The 20,599-nt window shown below is 33.5% G+C and overlaps 1 protein-coding gene across 3 annotated transcripts in view; it reads left to right on the top strand.

The window, feature by feature from the left end:
* The window catches only part of LOC129495413 (origin recognition complex subunit 4), an 85,270-nt gene that overhangs the window by 17,712 nt on the left and 46,959 nt on the right, over positions 1-20,599 (top strand). For 2 of the 3 annotated variants that reach the window (XM_055302898.1, XM_055302899.1), the window contains exon 2: positions 18,863-18,936. In XM_055302898.1, the coding sequence (XP_055158873.1) occupies positions 18,880-18,936 (57 nt within the window). In that variant the 5' untranslated portion in view covers positions 18,863-18,879. Of the gene's footprint in view, positions 1-12,091; positions 12,137-18,862; positions 18,937-20,599 lie in introns of those variants that run through there. The other variant, XM_055302900.1, reaches the window with a different exon arrangement.

Genomic DNA, 20,599 nt, shown 5'->3' with positions numbered 1-20,599 from the left:
TTCCTGGAGCTTTTAACTCTTAAACTTATAAACATTGAGCTCCAGCAATTTGGTAAATTTTCAGTTTTCCTACTTTGGAATTGCCTCCAGTGCTGTTTCTATTCCTGGGCATCTGCTCCAGTAAGCTGTGATCCTCTATATGTGCCTGTGTATGTCTAATATTAGAAGAAACAGTTTGCCCTATGACACCATTCTTACAGAACTAAGAAGAGTTCTTGTTTTTTCAGTTCGTTCAGATTTTTCCTTGCTGTGAGGATAGGAGTGTTAACTTCCAAGCTCCTTACATGTTGGACAGAAAACCTTGATCCATTTTGAGCAATATATCATGTTTTTGTTGTTGTTTTTTTGTTGTTGTTTTTATTTTAAAATCAAATTAGTCAGGACTATTGTGGTAGAGTGTTTTTCACTGTGTGTGTATCATGACATAGCCTCCAATGGTATTCAATTTTTAAAAATAATTTAGTGGTATTTAATTTTTAAAAATAATTTAAAATTTAATTAGGACTGTTGTTGAAGAGTGTTTTTCATTGTTTGTGTATCATGACATAGTCTCCAGTGGCTTTTAATTTTCTTTCTTATATCTATATATTAAATATCTTTAGGCATTTTTCTATGTAACTATTTCTTTTAAGAAAGTTTCTGGAAGTGGAATTGCAAGATTGAAGTCTGTATAAAGTTGAGCCTTATAATAATAATAATATGTGTTTGTACCATTATTCTGTGTTGCTTCCATTATACACAACCTCACCGATACAGACTATCGTGTTAACTCAAACACAGAACGTTTTAATTTTGTATGCCAAATATGATACCATATAATCTTTTTAAATTTAGTTTTAATGAGAAAGAACTATGTTTTAAAAATGAAGTTTACTTTTTTTTAATTCAAGTTTAATTAACATGTATTACTACTTTTAGGTGTCTAACATGATTTAACACTGTACTTATTTCATTGCTCATCAAGATAAGTGTAGTCTTAATGTCTTCTTTATATCTATTTTAACCATCCCCCAACCCATCTACCCTCTGGCAACCACATATTTGTTTTCTGTACTTAAGAGCTTGATTTTTTGTCTCTTTGTTTTGTTTTGTTTTGTTTCCTAAAATCCACATATGAATCAAGTCTAGGTTCATTCATGTTATAAATGACAAGATCTCACTTATTTTTCCAAGGCTGAGTAATGTTCCATTGTCTCCACCACACCATCTTTAACCATTCATCTGTGGATGGACACTTGAATTGCTTCCATAACTTAGTTATTATAAATAATGCTGCAATATGCATAGGTGTGTGTGTGTGTACGTGTACATATATGTTTTTAAGGTATATATGTAAAAAAGATATGTTTTTATATATATCCTTTATACATATAAAGAACATATGTCCTTAATACATATTTTTTTAATTCTATTTTTTTTTTAATTTTTATTTTATTTATGATAGTCACACAGAGAGAGAGAGAGAGAGAGAGAGAATGAGGCAGAGACATAGGCAGAGGGAGAAGCAAGCTCCATGCACCGGGAGCCCGACGTGGGATTCCATCCCGGGTCTCCAGGATCGTGCCCTGGGCCAAAGGCAGGCGCCAAACCACTGCGCCACCCAGGGATCCCCTTAATACATATTTTGTATATATTCATTTATACATATAAAAGATACCTTTTATTTAAGTATATTTGATTTTATATTATGTAACATATTTAATATATACTTAATATATGTCTTTATGTATATTTAATATATAGAAAGACATGTATATATATATATATATATATATATGTATATATATATATCTTAGATTTGTGTTTTTGTATTCTTTGGGTCAGTACCTAGTATTGCAATTACTGGGTCATTTGGTAATTATATTTTTTAATAATTTTGAAGAACCTCCATACGCTTTTCCACCGTGGCTTCACCAGTTTTGCATTCCCACCAACAGTACATGAGGGTTCCTTTTTCTATACATCTTCACCAATACTCGTCATTTCTTGTGTTTTCAATTTTAGCCATTTTGACAGATATAAAGTAGGTATAAAGTGATAACTCCTTGTGTTTTCAATTTTTATTTCCCTGATGACTAGTAATACTGAGCGTCTTTTCATGTGTTCGTTCATCTGTATGTCTGGGGAAAATGACTACTCAGATCTTCTGCCTACTTTTTAACTGGATTGTGGTTTTTTGGTGTTGAGTTGGGTAAGTTCTTTATATATTTTGGATATTAATCTTTTATCCAATATATCATTTGCAGATATCATCTTCCATATAGTTTTGTTGATAGTTTTCTTGGCTGTACAAAAGCCTTATATTTCAGTGTAGTCCCATTAGTTTAATTTTGCTTTTATTTACCTTGCCAGAGGAGACATCTAGAAAAATGTTTCTGTGGCCAATGTCAAAAATTACTGCCTATATTTTCTTTTAGTTTTATGGTTTCAGATTTCCCTTTAAATCTTTATTATGAGTTTATTTTTGTATATGGTATAACAAAGTGGTCCAGTGTCATTCTTTTCATGTAGTTGTCCAGTTTTCCCAGTACCATTTTTCCCTTTTGTATATTGTTGTTAGCTTTGTCATAGAATAATTTACTTTAAAAGCATGGTGTATTTCTAGACTTTCTATTTTGTTGATCTTTTGTCTATGTTTGTGCCAGTATCATACCGTTTGGATTCTATAGGTTTGTAGTATATCTTGAAATCTGGGATTGTAATATCTTCTTTCTCAACGTTGATTTAGCTATTCAGGATCTTTTGTGATTCCATACAAATTTTAGTGTTATTCTAGTTTTGTGAACAGTGCTAGTTTTGGTAGGGATTTGCATTCAATCTGTAGAGCACTTTGGGTAGTATGCATACTTTAACAATATTAGTTCGTATAGTCTAGGAGTATAGAATATCTTTTAATTTGTATTGTCTTCAATTTCTTTCCTCAGTGTGTTATGTTTTTCCACATACAGGTCTTTCACTTTCTTAACTTTACTCCCAAGTATTTTATTCATCTTGTTTTAATTGTAAATAGGACTGTTTTTCCTGATTTCTCTCTTGCACTTTCATTATTAGTGTATAGAAATGCAACAGATTTTTGTATGTTGCTTTTTGTATTCTGCGACTTTACTGGATTCATTTATCTATTCTAGTAGTTTGGGTGGGGTGTTCAGGGTTTTCTTTCCTCCCCCCCCCCCCCCCCAGGATTTTGTATATGTAATGCCAGGTCATCTACAAATAATGAGTTTTACTTACCCTTACCACTTTGAATGCCTTTTATTTATTTTCCACAACTGATTACTGTGGCTAGGACTTCTAGTACTGTGCTGAATAAGATTGGTTAGAGTGGACATCCTTGTCTTGTTCCTGACCTTAGAGGAAGAGCTCTCAGTTTTTACCCATTGTTTGATGTGTGTTTTTCATATATGGCCTTTATCATGTTGAGATATGTTTCATCAAAACTTAATTTGTGGAGAGTTTTTATCATGAATGGATGTGTTACTTTTGTTAAGCGATTTTTCTACATCTACTGAGATGATCATAGGGTTTATATTTTTTCTCTTGTTAATGGGATGTGTTATGTTGATCGGTTTGCAAATACTGAAACCACCCTTGCATCCCTGAAATAAATCCCACCTGATCCTGGTGAATGATATGTTTAATGTATTGTTGGATTTGGTTTGCTATTTGTTGAAGTTTTTTGTAATTGTTCATCAGAGATACCAGTTTGTAGTTTTCTTTTTTTATAGTGTTTATTTGGTTTTAGTATCAAGGTAATGCCAGCCTCATAGAATGAATTTGGAAGTTACCCTTCTTCTTTTTTTTTTTAATTTTTTTTTTCTTTTTTTTTTAATGATAGTCACAGAGAGAGAGAGAGAGGCAGACACACAGGCAGAGGGAGAAGCAGGCTCCATGCCCCGGGAGCCCGACGTGGGACTCGATCCCGGGTCTCCAGGATCGCGCCCTGGGCCAAAAGCAGGCGCCAAACCGCTGCGCCACCCAGGGATCCCCAGTTACCCTTCTTCTGTTTTTTTGGAATAGTTTGAGAAAAATAGGTGTTAACTCTTCTTTAAATATTTGGTAGGATTTACCTCTGAAGTTGTCTGGTCTTGAACTTTTTTTTTTTTTTTTAATATTTTATTTACTTCAGAGATAAGCATTCATGTGTGAGCAGGAGAGGGAGAGAGAGAATCCCAAGCAGACTCCTTGCTGAGTGTGAAGCCTGACGTGGGGCTCAATCTCATGACCTTGAGATCATGACCTTAGCCAAAACCGGGAGTTGGATGCCCAACTGACTGAGCCATCCAGGTGTCCCTGGTTTTGGACTTTTGCTTCTTGGGAGTTTCTTGGTTACTTACTCTACTTCATTGCTAGTAAATTATCTGTTCAGATTGTTTTTCATCCTGATTCAGTTTTGGTACATTATCTGTTTGTAGGAATTTATCCATTTCTTTTAGGTAGTCCAATTTGTTGGCATATAGTTTTTCATAATCTCTTACAATCTTTTTTACATCTTTGATGTTGACTGTTACCTCTTCATTTCTGATTTTACATGAGTCCTCTCCTTTTTTGGATGAGTGGCTAAAGACTTGTCAGTATTATTGTTCTTTTCAAAGGACCACCTCCTGGTTTCATTGATATATTGTGCTTTTAGTCTTTATTTCCATTATTGTGCTCAGATCTTCATTATTTCCTTTCTTCTCCTGGCTATGGGCTTCTGTTCATTTTCTAGCTCTTTTGGGTGTAAGGTTAGATTGTTTTAAGATTTTTCTTGCTTCTTTAGATAAGTCTGTATTGCTACAATCTTCCCTCTTATAACAGTTTTTGCTGCTTCCCAAAGTTTGGATATTGTGTTTTGTTTTGTCTCCGTGTGTTTTTTATTCTTTAATTTTTTTTTTTGATTTATCCATTAACTGTTAAGTGGCATGTTGTTTTGCCTCTATGTATTCTCCAGATTTTTTCTTGTGATTGATTTGTCATTCTGTTGTGATTGGAAAAGATACATGACATGATTTTAATATTTGAACTGAAACTTGTTTTGTAGCCTATCATGATCTATTCTGGAGAAAAGTCCACATGCACTTGAAAATAATGTATATTTTGCTGGTTTTGATGGGAATGTTCTGTATATATCTGTTAGGTCCATCTAAGTCATAGTCCTGTTAATTTCTTCTTCATCTGTTATTAGTTTTATATATTTAGATACTCCTATGTTGGGTGCATAAATATTTACAATTATTATATCTGCTGGTTGGATTGTTTTTTCTATCATTAAGTGATTTTGTATGAACCTCAGAATATCACTTACTGATTTTTCCATTAATGGTAGTTAATTAGGAAAGTGGGATGTTAAATAATGGAACTTTTTATTTATTAGTTCACTATATTAACACAATTATAGGATGCTACAGTTAGTCACTGAAATAAGAGCTCGTTACAGATACTTGGCCAAACAATAATCTCTGATTGAGAAATAGATGTATTTTCATTAGTAAGCATATGTAGTTTAACGATGTATATATAAACATGTTCCAATGGCTGAAATGAGTTTGGAGAACTAAAATTTAGCATTTTACAGATTGAAGGAATCTTTCAGTTTCACTTTGTTTTGAAGAAAAAAGTTTAAAACTCCTTTCATATATAAAAACCACATAAAATTATGCTAGTGGGATTTGTTTTATTGGTGCTTGATTTCTCTAGAATAATATTAGTAGTAAGAAGGGATATAGTCTTGGTTTTATTTTGATACCTATTCTATTATAAATTGAAGCTTTCTAAAAGCTTATTACAGTTCTCTAAAAGGTAGTTTATCTTTTATTTATTAGGCTGTTAGCTAATATTTGATCCAGAATCGTTGATTCTGTTTATGAATTCTGTGTGAGCCATATATCTATATTTTCTGCTCTTTGTCTAGTTTTATTAACAAAGGTTATGTCAGGTGCATAGAATAAAGTCCAAAGGCCTGTATTTTTTTTTTCTAGGTATTGTGTACTTTTGTTTATTGTTGGGAGTTTTGTTTCAATGCTGGTGGTTTTTATTGTTGTTCTCTTTACCTCAAAGAATCAATTGAGGTAAAGAGTAGTCAAAGAATAGCAATTTTTTCAGAACAGAGAAGGGTGTTTACATAAGAATAAAGGAAACAGTATATTTGAACCTGTCTGTTCACAGTTGATCATCAGTTTAACCTTAGTTGAGTGGGGGTGGCTTGCAGAAAAGGATAGATATATTACACTTGAGTGCTTAACCTCAATCTCTGACTATAACTGGATTTCTGAGTAAATTTGTGCTCAGTGTTTTCATATGTGAGAATGAGGGAGTTATGTTTGATCTTGCTAAAAATAAGTGAGTCTATAACTTTTATGAAGACACTTTGGATATTGTCTTAAAGTCATCATGATGAACAGCTATTTTGCAGTACAAAGAATAATGTAAGTTACTGAAAATTCTGGTTTGGAGTCTCAAAAAGATGAAGTTTTCCTCTGTATTGTACAACGTTGTGTAAGAAAAAATTCTAAGCTGTCTTTTTATAGTAAAAAAAATACTTTTTTGGTGTACTCTTTTTTAAAAAATCCAATTACTTGTAGAGATCTTACTACAGTATAAATGTTTAAACTGAGATTTTTCAACTGTCATGGCAGTTATCTAAGCATGCTGATGAGGGATAGGGGCTGTATATTCATTAGCAGACACAATGGAAGATTATAATCTTGGGCCCTAGTACTCATATTGTAGGGATATGGTTTCCTTATGCTTTGTGCATAAGCGGAAGAGTCTCATTAGAAACAACAAACTGTTCTTAAAGTTTTTAGGGTAAATTATAAGATTTCGAGTTTACATGGAATAATTTCTAGGGATTCTCAAGTGGTTTCTAAGACAGTGTTTTCAATTTTTTCCTTCTAAAAGTAGTTTAATTAACATTTGCTAATTGGTTCACTGGGGTTGTAGCATATCATATTTATATTTGCATAAATTCAACTGTGAGCATGTCAAAGGGAGAAAAAACTAAATAGTGATGAGGATTCTATTTATTATTCTTTTTAAAGGAACATACACCCTGGAGTAATTGCTCTTGCAAGTACAATACTGTACAATACTATACTTTAAGAGTATAAAGCATACTCATGTGTTTTTCAAAAAAAAAAACCAAAAGTATATACATGTGTTCTCTTCTTACTGACTTTAGTGCCTAGGTCTTAAATATTAAGTCCTATTATGATACCTTCCTTCATCCAAAAAATGATGTTTCATTGATTCAGGTCTTTGTTGCCTTTATACTGTTTATTCATCCAAGTAAACACATTAGCTTTGGTTCACAAGCTTCATTCCTCTTCTTATTCAGCATATTTCTAGTCAGATTCCATGTGCTCAGAGAAAATCGGGTACTGTTGGTTTGTGTGACATTTAAGATGTAGTTATAAGTCAGTGCCAGTAGAATGATATAATAGATTTCAAAATCTGAAAGGATTTCTAGATTATTTGCAAATATGTGTTTCTTTCATTAGCCTATATAATTCAGAAGTGAATAGATTTTAAAGGTGTATTTTTAAAAAGTTTTTATTTTACACTAATACAAAATTGATACTTACATACGATGTTTCATGGTTAATAGTCATAAATGTTGTAGTAACTTATAAATTCCTTTTTTACCTGGAGATTTTGTGTCATTAAAGTTAATGATTTTCTCACGGATAGTGTTTACTTATTTTGTTGACTATTGATCCACTGGTGTCCTTAGAAACAACTCTGGGAGCATATTCATTAATGTCAGGATTCTAATAGGTACTTTACAAAGTAAATACATTTGCTAAAAAATTTATATGTGTACGTATCTTTGCACATATATGTACGTATGCATGTATATACATGTATTAGGTGTATGGGTATGTCTCCATATGTATATGTGGTTCCAGGTACATTGGTATATAGAATTGAAAACTAAGAAATAAGAGAGAACATGGCTTTTCTGGAAAATTGCAGACCTTTCAGTATGAATTATTTGGTCAGTTTTGAATGTTAAATATAAAATATTAGACATTATAAAATATCAGTGAAGAAAATAGCATGTCGTTATATAATTAGACTAAAGATGGTTAAACTTTGGATTCGTTTGATTTGAGTGATTTCTTAAGTAAATTGTTTCCCCTCTATATTCACTGGGAACAAATGGAAAGAAAAAAAATATATAATCAGGAGTAATAATAATTCTACTGTGGACAGCTTTATCTAGAAATCACATGCAAAAAAAGCAATTATTTGAGATTACTCTTCAGGTGTGAGGAGGAGCTCAGGGAAACATCTTACCAGAGACTGTGCCCCACCTTAACTAAACCCACTTAATTTTATAGACAACATTTTCACCTGATCCTTTAAAGAAGTACTAAAAATATATGTTTGCTTGTCAGTACACCTGGAATTTATACCTGTTTGTCCCTTATTTGTCACACCTTCAGCCCTTCTTTTAATTATATTTTAATCCTTTCCTTGCTACAAACACTCCAGCTGGCAAGAGATAAGTGTGGAAACTAATTCTGCCTGGCTGAAAAATAGCTCAAATATATTCTTTACTCAGTTTCATCTCAAAGAACAATAACAAAACATGGAAACTACCCACAGATTTCTCGTAAAGTGTCTTTCATTTTACATTATTTGACTGTTTATCCAATCAAGAACATTTTCCTAAATGGAGAGGCAAAGTTCTAACATTTTTGTCCATTTTTTTTTTAAAGATTTTATTTATTTATTCATGAGAGACACAGAGAGAGGCAGAGACACAGGCAGAGGGAGAAGCAGGCTGCATGCAGGGAGTCTGACATGGGATTCTATCCTGGGTCTCCAGGATCATGCCCTGGGCTGAAGGCGGCTCTAAACCGCTAAGCCACCCAGGCTGCCCCCATTTTTGTCCATTCTTAATGTTCTTTGAAAAATGTCAGCCATACTGAGTTAGACACTAAGTAAACAATAGTGAAATTTGTATTTTTGCTTTTACTTAAAGATTGGTGATAGTATTATTATTTTTAGTGTTTTCTTTAGTTATCATCGTAGAGAAATCTTTTTATTTTACTTTATTTTATTTTATCTTATTTTACTAAGAGTTCATGTCATAAAGTCATACTCCTCTCTGCTGGAACTTTAGGGTTTTGTCCAAAAGAGGGTTGTTGAAAAAAAATAATAATTTGTACGTTTTTCATTTTCAATCCTATCCACCAGTTTTACACAGTTTGTAGGAATTCTACTAAATTTCATCTTTTCTCATGAAATTTTGTTTTTCCAAACTGAAAAGTTATGTTTCTAACAGATGGACATAAATCCTATTTATGCACTTCATAGGAATACATGTTAGTTCTCTTTATAAGTGTTTTTAATGCCTATGTATGGCAATTTTTTACAGATAATACATTTTCAGCCACAATATCAGAAATAAAAGAGTTTTCAAAATGCTCTCTTCATAGCACAAGTTTCTTTCAAAAATCCATTTCTTTCCTATCTCCATTTTTAAGATTCTATGTAAAGTTTTTTTACTTTATTATTTTTTATTTTTATTTTTGCTAAGCAGTATGCTTTTGATAGGCCGTACTTTTTTTACTTTATGTATGTATGTATTTTTTTTTATTTATCTATCTATTTATTTATTTAGCAATATGCTTTTGATAGGCCGCACTTTTCATTCCAGGAAAGATCACAGGTTTTTTTTGGAATGTTTGAATTGTTTCACTTTCATTTAAAACATAGTATCTTTAAGTACATCAAGTTAGCTGCCTTCATTAATTCTACCCAAGTGAGCTCATATACCTATGTTGTGTAGTAATGAGCTCAACATGAATAACCATGCGGTGTCCCCCCCCCTTTTTTTTTTTAAGATTTTAATTTATTTATTCATGACAGACACAAAGAGAGGCAGAGACACAGGCAGAGGGAGAAGCAGGCCCCATGCAGGGAGCCCAACGTGGGACTCAATCCCTGGTCTCCAAGATCAGGCCCTGGTCTGTAGGCAGGCGCTAAACCGCTGAGCCACCGGGATGCCCTGTGGTGTCCCTTTTAACCTATCTCTTACTTAACTCCCATTCTTAGGTTTCCTAGGTTGCTGTTAGTGACATGACATGACTTGCTAACACAGATCAAGTGAAGATATTAATGTCAGTGTGTGTATTAAATATTATTTAAGCTTAATGTAACTTTAATTTTTTAGGTAAGTATTTTAAGTAAAAGTCTGTAAGTACTGGTTTTATCTGAGAGGATTATTTTGCACCAGTTAGCTTGGAGCTTGTTCATCTGCAGGGCAGGAAAAATTCTTTTGTTGTACCTTTGACCTACTTGGACAGCTTTGAAAACTAAGTAAATAGGACACATTCTCACTTGTTTTCTCTTGTAAATGCTTTCTTTGGTTTACAGTGTTACAGTGTCTGTTCACATTACTATAGTATAGACCTCTTGAATTTTTTTTTCCTTAACTTTGTCACTTAACAGACTCTTGAAATAGAAGTGTTGTTGGCCCTTGAACAACATGAAGATTAGGGGCATACTTTTCTTTTGTATGTCTTGTTCTTTTGTATGTCTTGGTATTTTCTATTTACAAACTGCCATTTGAAACTAATAATTTAGTAGCTTTGAAAATCAGATTTCTCCCTTCAGCAGGGTTTGCTGCTTTGTCTTTATTATTTTATTTTTTAAATTGTTGTAGCGTGCCCCTTTGCCAAAGATCAGTTTAAGGGATAAAACTAAGGTCTTTCAAGTCCCTGTAACCCTGTACCTTTCCCTGGGCATGCATCATGACTTTCTAATTCCCCGATTTTATGCAGTTTTTTTTTTTTTTTGAATGTCCTAATCTTTAATCTCTGGCTCCCAAAAAAGAGGAATAGTAGGGGCACATGGGGGGTTCAGTTGGTTAAGTATCCAACTCTTGGTTTCAGCTCAGGTCTTGATCTCCGGGTTGTGAGATGGAGCCCCATGTTGGTTTCAACACTTGGTATGGATACTGCCTAAGATTCTCTTTCTACCTCTGACCCCTCCACTGCAGCCCCACCCCTGCCTCTGCACTCCAGCAAACAAGCACTCTATCTAAAATAAAAAAAAAAAAAAAGTAAACACTGGAGAGAAAAGTGGCACTGGCCTTTTTAAATCCCGTGGAAGTTCTTTCTCAGAAGGAAGAGGGACTTCCAACAATAAGAGGAAATGGAATAATGATGGCAACCTGTCTATTTCTCAGAGATGAGAGACCACCATCAACACAAATCTCTGACATTTGGGCCTTAGGATTCCTTTTACCCATTCTATGACCACAAGCTGTGTGCAAGAACTCCAGTAACAGGTTCATAGCTGCCTCCCACTGGGCTCAGTAGTGGGGGATGGATAGCTGTTACTGAGCAAAGAGCTGAAATTAACCAAAATTAATGGCGATATGCTTTCCAAGCCTTTCTCTGGATATTACAAACCTTAAATAGACTCTAGAGTTCCAAAATAGTTATATCAGATTCTGTTCTGTACACTTGCTTTCTAGTGGAGATTCCTGGTGCTTCCTACTTTCCATAATCCATCTTCCCATAATGCCCTTAGGGCATTTCTTTTTAATTGTTTGTGTGTTTTATAGATATTGCAAGGATAGGGATCTCTGATTTCATTTTGCTCAAGATCCTTATCCACATGACTCCTTATTGGCTTTCCAAAGTTTATATGATAAACATGTTACTTTCTGATGTTAAAGTTACCTAATTTAAAAATACACGTTTAGGGAACGCCTGGGTGGCTGGCTCAGCGGTTGGGCATCTGCCTTTGGCTCAGGGTGTGATCCATATCCAGGGATCGAATCCCACATATGGCTCCCTGTGAGGAGTCTGCTTCTGCCTCTATGTCTCTGCTTCTCTCTGTGTCTCTCAGGAATAAATAAATAAAATCTTTAAAAAAAATAAAAATACACATGTTTATTAAACTATGCAGGTGCACATTTGGAAAAAAAACTAGATTGTCGGCCTTGAACATCTGGGATACTAGGAATTTTCTTTAAGAATGCATTCATTTGATACTTTTATTCACTTAGAGAAAAGCCTAGTGATGATTTTGATGGCTCTTTTTGATGTTTACGGTTTTGTTTTTTTTTTTTTTTTTCTTGCCACTTTAACAGAACGCTGCATTGAGTGTCACTAGAGGTAACAACTGCTGCTTATATGTAAGTTGTATGATCTTGGCAGGTTTTAAAAAATATCTCTGCTCAATTTCTACTCTTATAAAAAAGCAGACTGTATGTTCTTTAAGGTTTTTCCTTTACTAAATTTGTGAGTTTACCCCTTGTTTTATACTCTTACTGCCTTTTCTATTTTTATGTTCATATATCTTATTCCAATCAGATTTTAAGCTTTTTGAGGATAGAGACCAACTTTAATACTCATTTCTCTTATAGTGGTTTTCCCACAGCCTTATAATACATACTGATTCACTAAACATTTGTTAAATTGAATTGATTGATAATCCTTATCAGCTTGTGCTACTCGGTTTTCTCATTAAAATACAGGGAGGCACGTATACATTTAAATGTTTAATCCTTTTTTAGGTTGTATTATCTTCTATTTTATTTGTAATGTCACCCAGTGACAATTTGTGTTTAATATGGTAAATACATATTCCTTTAAGCACTCTCTGAAATTGAAGCCATAAACTCCTTTATATGTATACATAGACACACGTATGTGTTACCCATACACATATGCATGCAGGAATTCACACATGTACACATGGAAATTGGAGAATATGCCAAATATACGTTGCATAGCCATCTTACTATTTTCTTGGGCCAAATTAGTCATGGAATGTTATCCCCATATAATTATATTACCAAAAACTTTATATCTAGTTTACACAGCTGATAAGATGAGTGCCTAAAATTTGTGACATGAAAGGACTTAAAACAACAGTATTATTTTGATGAAGCAATATGTTTTTTACTTTGAAATATTTATTAAATCAATTCAGTAATTTATTGAACAGCTTCAGCTCTAGCTGGTGGTTATACAAAGCAGGTGTCATAATCTGTGCCTTCAGAAGATGTGATAATTCTGGGTCCTTTAAGACTGATAATTCAAAATCAGGTTTTATGTTACAATGCAGATGTTATATGCTGTTGCTAATCAACATGCTGAGAGATATTTGGTCAGTTCGCTAGATTTAAAAACAATCTGACTTTTTTGTTCAGATTAATGGTATATATACAATGGAGTATTACTCAGCCATAAAAAATGAGATCTTGTTATTTGCAACAACATAGATAGACCTAGAGGGCGTTATACTAAGTGAAATCTGAGAAAGACAAATACCAAATTATTTTACTTACATGTAGGATCTGAAAAACAAAACAAATAAGTAAATAACAACAACAAAAATATAGGAACAGACTGAGAAATACAGAAAACAAACTGATGGTTGCCAGAGGGGAAGGGGATGGTGGGAGGATGGTCAAATGGGTAAAGGGGTATAGGAGGTATAGGCTTCCAGTTATGGAATGTATAAGTCACAGATGAGTATACTCAATGGTATTGTCATAGTGTTGTGTGGTGACAGATGGTGGTAGCTACCCTTGTGAGCAGAGCATAATGTTTAGAGTTATTAAATCATTATATTTTACATTTGGAACTAATGTAACATGTGCAAACTCTAGTTCAATTAAAAAAAATAAATCTGACTTGAGGGATTATCCTAGGAGTCTATCCATGTTGATTGTCCCTGTATGGTTAAAAAAATAAGTAGTCATTTCCATTTTGTATTCTGAACCATTTGGTCTGGTGGTAATATATAAAGAAAAAGGTTATAATTTGGAGTCAACTTTCACTCTTACATAAACACATATAATAAATAAAGGCAGGTAGTTTACTAGGTTACATATGTATTCACCAAGACCAATGCATTGAAACATTAAGTAAAAAGAAAAGATAGGGTTTTCTAGAAAAGATAGGGTTTTTGTTTTCCTTTTTATTTATTTTTTTACTGCTCTTAATAGGATCTCTATGATGAGCAGCCTGGATTTTGGTGCAGTCCTCTCTTTCTGGGCAGTGTTCATAGCACCTGGCCTTTGGGAAAGAAAAGTATCTTTCTTCTGTGGATATTAACAATGAACTTCTCCATTTTGTTTTCACTACAGCTATAATGATCTCAAATGTGACACTTAATCCTCAGGAGATCTATATCCAGGGAAGTGGTCAAACTAACACAGACCTAAGTTGCTCAGGTTTTTTAAAAAAGAACCTTTTTGTCATTACCAAGAGCCCTACAGGCATGTTCTGTAACACTAATCCAGTTTTTTTTCCACCTCTACGTATTACAATAATAATATGTAGTAGAGAGGGTTTCTACCCCTGAAGAGTCAAGTCTGTTGCCCTGGGATTTATTTTATTTTTTATGATCATTCATCCTTTTTGCTTATGTCTTCCTAAAAACTACTTGCTCTTTGCCGCCTACCACCCACTTGGCATCATAGTAACTGACACAGCCTATCCAACTGCTACACCATTAGTGCTTTTTTCATCTTGTAATTGGAACTGTGAGGCTGTAATCTTCAGTTAGCACCATTATTTAGCTGGCTTTATCAGAGCAAATGTTTGCCCTCTCTTCTGAATCAAGCACATCCTTTTTTTGTTGTTGTTTTTATACTAGGTGCCTCTCATGTTGTTTGATACCAGTCTGAGACCGGTAATGGGTTGCTAACTACTTTTTAAAGTATTTTTTAGGTACTAATTTTTATTTTTGCTTAATTTTTTTTTTTAGTCTAAGGATTTTAATTTTTCCCAAGAAATACTGATTAATCAAAAACTAAAAACATTGTTTTCTATGCTATTAAAACATATTTGTCAAAATAATTTAGTTCTTTGCAGGAAAGAAAGTTGTTTTGTATTGTTTTGTTTTATTTTATTCAGGGGATGACATAAATATACAACATTCAAGCAAGTGTTTGTTTCTATATTTCACTTTTTTGCTTAAAGAGTTTATGTGAATATCCTCTGAGGCTCTCTGAATTATCAGATGATAGGGCAAAACCTTTATTACTTTTCAGTAACTGGAAGAAAAACTTTTTTTCCACTTGGGCTTATGCTCTGTTATCTATTTTTCTAATAGGAAGCCTTCTAGCTCATTTGTTCATTTACCATGAAGTATGGTTCTGGGACTGGCAATAGGAGCATCATCTGGGAACTTATCAGAAATGCAAATTTTGAAGTGCTACTCTAAACTTATTAAAACAGAAGCTCTGGGGATGCTGCCCAGCAATCATTATCTTGTTTTGGTTTGGTTTGGGTTTTTGTTTTTATTTTTTATTTATTTTATTTTATTTTATTTTAAGATTTTATTTATTTATTCATAGAGATGCAGAGAGAGAGGCAGAGACACAGGCAGAGAGAGAAGCAGGCTCCATGCAGGGAGCCTGACGCGGAACTCACTCCAGGGTCTCCAAGATCACGCCCTGGGCTGCAGGCGGCGCTAAACCGCTGCGCCACCAGGGCTGCCCGGGTTTTTGTTTTTAATTTAAGTTCAGGTTTATATACATACAGTACATTATTAGTTTTAGATATAGAGATTAGTAATTCATCAGTTGCATGTAATATCACATGTACTCCGTAATGCCCTACACCCAGTTACCCCATCCTCCACCCATCTCCTCTCTAGCAACTCTCAATTTGTTTCCCAGAGTTAAGAATTTCTCGTGGTTTGTCTCCCTCTCTGATTTCTTCCCATTCAGTTTTCCCTTTCTTCCTCTTTGATCCTGTTTGCTGTTTCTTATATTCCACATATGAGTAAAATCATATGATTATTGTCTTTCTGATTGACTTATTTCTAAGCTCAGCATAATACCTTCAGTTCCATCCATATTAATGTAAATTGTAAGTATTCATCCTTTGTGGTTGCTGAGTAATATTCCATTATATACCACGTCATCTTTATTCATTCATCTGTCAGTGGACATCTTGGCTCTTTCCATAGTTTGGCTATTCTGGACATTGCTATTATAAACATTGGGGTGCATGTGTCCCTTCATATCACTTCACTACATTTGTATCTTTGGGATAAATACCTAGCAGTGCAATTGCTGGGTTGTAGGGTAGCTCTAATTTCAACTTCTTGAGGAACTCGCATACTGCTTTTCAGAGTGGCTTCTTAACCATTACTAACTTGAGGTCTTTGAGATCCATGTAACTATAGATTGATCTACCTATAATTTCTTTTTATTACTAGTATTCAAACCAGCATTTTTTATATTGAGGGAAAACTCAATGAGTGAATGTATGCCACTGAAGTATGCTTTCATGATACTACAGTGCCTTAGTTGAATTTGCACTTTGTATTTATTGCCTTGTCAAAGAAGTACTGTCAAAGAAATTGTTTAGAACAAGATTCTGTGTTCTTGCTTCCTCCTGTTCCCCCATCCTTCTCTTGGTTCTTCTCTCTAGTGTAATGTGGTAATTTAGTAAGGGTATTGTGTCACTGTGCGTGGATTTTGATAGCATGGCGTATCAGGTAAACCATTTAATTTAACCCCCACAATATTCTTTGAATTAGATAATACTTTTATTTCAAATTTTGCAGAGAAGAAAACTGGGACTTAGGAAAGTTAATTTGTAAAGGGACACCACAAAACCAGAACCCAAATCTTGGTCTTGCTAGTAGTTAGTAACAAAGTTTTTGAGGACACAGTATTACCATCAGTCTCATTTGTCTTAATTCTACTTTTCTTTGGCTCTTTAGGAATTTGCATTTATATTAAATTTTATATAGAAATTTTTTTTCTGGACTTGTTGAATAATATTCTTAATTTCATCACTTGTGACTTTTTAAGAAAAGCAAAATTTCTAGAAAAACTCTGGTGTCTTCATCTTCACTTCCCATGCTTTTACTTTTTTTCTGGTTTAATTTAAAAAGTGAAAACCTCTTCATCTATTCAGTAAAACATTTAAGTCTATAGTGCCGAAATTTTCAGACATGCTAAATGCATCTAGTAACTTTAAGTTTGAAATAAGTAAGGAAAGTATTACAATCATGGCAAATTGTGTTAGAAGTAAAAGCATACATATTGACTAGTAATTTTAATCTTCATTTGAAATATTCCTCTTAAACCTCAAGTCTTTATTGAAAGCAGCAAATAAAAGATGAAATATACTACCCTAATTCCAGAAAGGAGAATATATTCCTAATCATTTTTAATGTGTTATTAGCAAGCTGTCAGTCAATTATAAAAGATACAAATACTTGACGCTCTTTGTCTAACAATAATTGACTTTTTGTTAGGTCAGATGTTGATTTATTAGACCTTTTTTATGTCAGAGGTGTTTTAAGCCACAATGAGGATATCATTTCATGTTGCTGAAAGGGTTTTCCCTATACATGCAGCTCTTGTTTAAGGAAAAAAATAATAAAATAAGCAGAATAAAGTAAAAATAATTAATATGAAGATTCTCAGAGTGCCTTGCATAGGTATTAGGCTGCTAGAAAGTGTGCCCTAGGGCAGCTGAGAAGACTGCTCTTCTTCTAAGAAAAAGTATTCTTATGTGATAAAACAACAATTGACTACTCTGTTCTTGAGTTTCCAGTTTGGGAGCTTGGAGCCAGAAGCCCTACGGAGTTTAGGCCGTGACTACATGAGTTATATAGTAAGGGGGAGACAGATTTCCTTGCTGTCTGTCAAGGCCTTGCTCAGATGCTATCCTGTTAGCTTTCCAGAAAAGAATAAAACAGCATCCGAAGGGTTGGCATCTAATTGTCAGTATGTAAAATTAATAAATATGAGTCATTAAGTTATTAAATGAGTTAAATGCAAAGCACTTTTAACAATTCCTGGTATATAAGTAAACACTGCTTAGGTTCTTATTACCAGACTAGTAAAGGATTGCTATTGGAAACCAGTGCTAAGAAAATTAGATTTTTAGCCGGAGATATTTATCTGTGAATATACTGCCTTGAAGAAGGATTTTATTTTTTGAAGAAGGAGTTTTTAAAAGTTGTCTTTTTTTATTATTATATGTTTTTCATTAATGTTATCATTGCCGATTTTATTTGGATATTATGTTAAATGCTCAGAATTTTAAAATGTACTTACTTTGAGGATACTGACCATTAAGTGAACAGTCTTTTTAAATGTAATTTGATTATGGATGAAGAGAAATTTAGGCAATTAAATGGATGTTCACAGAAGAGGCATTTTACCTACTCTCTAGTGATTATGTATGTTTGATGAGTAAAGCAAGAAAGTGAAGGCTTGGGGCACCTGAATGGCTCAGCCCGAAGGCAGGTCATCCCAGAGTCCTGGGACTGATGAACTCCATGTCAGGCTCGCTGAGCAGGGAGTCTGCTGCTCCTCCCTCTCCCCCTGCCTGCCTGCCTGTGCGCGCCCCCCCCCCCCCCCATGTAATGAATAAAATTTTAAAGAAAGAAAGGAAAGGAAGCGAAGGCTTTCTGGAAGGTGAAGATCCTGTGGAATGGATGAGGAGAGAAACATTCTGTATAAAAGAAGCATACAGGTTTTTTTTTGTTTGTTTGTTTGGTTTTTTTAAGTTAAGGAAGGGAATGTGAATATTGGGTTGAGAGGAAAGGTAGGAATTAGTTGTCTGTAAGAACCATATACTGTGTTGTATTGGAATGTCAAAGCCTACACTTAGACAAGAACTGTTGAGTTTTTTTCAGTTTTAGTAAGAAATAATTAACATACATTAATGTATAAGTTGAACGTATACAGCATGATTGATTTACATATGCTGTGAAATGATTACCACAAGAGATTCAGCTGAGAGTTTTTGAAATTTGCGAAATTGGACATTGTCATGTTTTAAAATTTGTGTTTTTGATTCTGTAATAGTAAATTTTTAAATAATGTCTTTATAAACCAATAATGTATTATATTCATGCTTTTTTGTTTTTTAAGGATTTCAGTGTATTAAAATGAGCAGTCGTAAATCAAAGAGTAACAACGTAATACATGCAGAGTACCTTTCACAGGTTAGTATGCATTTTCATTAACCTCAAAGTCTGTTACCATGCAAAGCTGATCAGAGAAATAGTCATCTTAATTTGAATTCTCCCTTAACACGAAGAATCACCCTTTCCATTCTCAGGGAGAGAACGTCTTACTCTACTTTCATTCTTTGTAAGTTTCTAGACAGTTGGAACCCTAACTTTACTCCTGTCTTTCCAAATGTGTTCTAATTTCAGTTTACTTCAGAGTTCTGTACTTCCTTTTTTAAATATATTCCTATTTTATTTCTTGTGATGCTGTTATAAATGGAATTGCTTTTTAATTTATTTGTTATGTGTCTAAATGCAATTTATTTTTATATATTAATCTTGTATCCTGCAGCCTTGCCAGACTTAGTAGTTCTAATATGTTTAGTTTATTCTTTAGTTTTTTATATATGAGCATGTCATCTGCAAATATAGTTTAACTTCCTTTTCAATCTGGTTGACTTTAATTTTTTTTATTGTCTAATTACTGTGCCTAGAACTTTCAGTATGATATTGAGAACAATGACAAGAACAGTATTGTTTTGTTTTTTATTTTGGGGAAATACATTCAGTCTTTCACCATTGATGGGATGTTAGCTATAGGTTTTTTTGACGTCCTTTATCAGGTTGAGGATGTTGGCCTTTTTTTCTAGTATGTTGAGTGTTTTTATCATGAATATTTAATATTATTTTAAGTCCATACTATATTCCAAGTTGAACACACATCTATATTTATATCTATATATCTTAAGGAATAAAGTAGGGCATGGATATAATAACTGTTCTGGCATTTCTGTTATCTGACTTGACCAGAACTATAGTTTTTTCTCATCAAAATTAAATGTGTGTTACTGGCATGCCTTCATGTAAGACCTTACGTTTGTTTGTTTGTTTGTTTTTTTTTTTTTTGAAAGAAAATGTTTAACTCTGTTTCATGAAAAATTTGTAGCTGAAGTGTAATTTACTTCCAAATAAAGGGCATAAATCTTTCACAGGCAGGTTGATTAATTTTTATACACGTGTACACCTGTTTAACCTTCATCTCAGATCACTTTGAGATTTTTTAACCTTTCACTGTTTTCTATAGCTTCACTTCACTTTATCCCTTAGATTTTATTCCTTTTTATTAGACTTCAATGAAGTTTAAAAAAGAAAAGGACTGTGGTTTATCTTTTTGATTTCTAATGATCTTATCAAGGTAGAGGAATACATATTATGATTAGTATTAAGATTTCAAAACTAATTTTAAAATCAAATAATTGGCTCTTCTGGCCTCACTTCTCTTATTCTTTCCCCTTCTTAAAGGTAGTTAGGATTATTTTATCTCCAGTGAATAATTTGCTTTGCTTAGCTTCTGGTACATATAAACAGAACTCAGATTTTATCTTTTTGATACATGAAAGATCAGTCCCATGCTGTCAGTCTGAGAGAAGCGTATAATCTTGGAAACTTCTTGTTTCTGATGATGGGACCGAATCTGAAATAGCCTCCTAAGGTTTTTGTCTTTGGAAGATTTCTGTATTAGCAGATGCAGAAAAGGAATGCTTTTAATGGTCTTTTTAAAGATTGTGCTAGATTATCTGACAATGTTTTACAACTCAGTATAAGGCCTTATTCTAAGGCAGATTCAAAATTTAGGTCCTTCCAAGAATTTTTTTTT

This window comes from Nyctereutes procyonoides, unplaced genomic scaffold, assembly GCF_905146905.1.
Source record: "Nyctereutes procyonoides isolate TBG_1078 unplaced genomic scaffold, NYPRO_anot_genome, whole genome shotgun sequence".
Lineage (NCBI taxonomy): Eukaryota > Metazoa > Chordata > Mammalia > Carnivora > Canidae > Nyctereutes > Nyctereutes procyonoides.
This window is presented reverse-complemented; position numbering and strand designations above follow the sequence as displayed.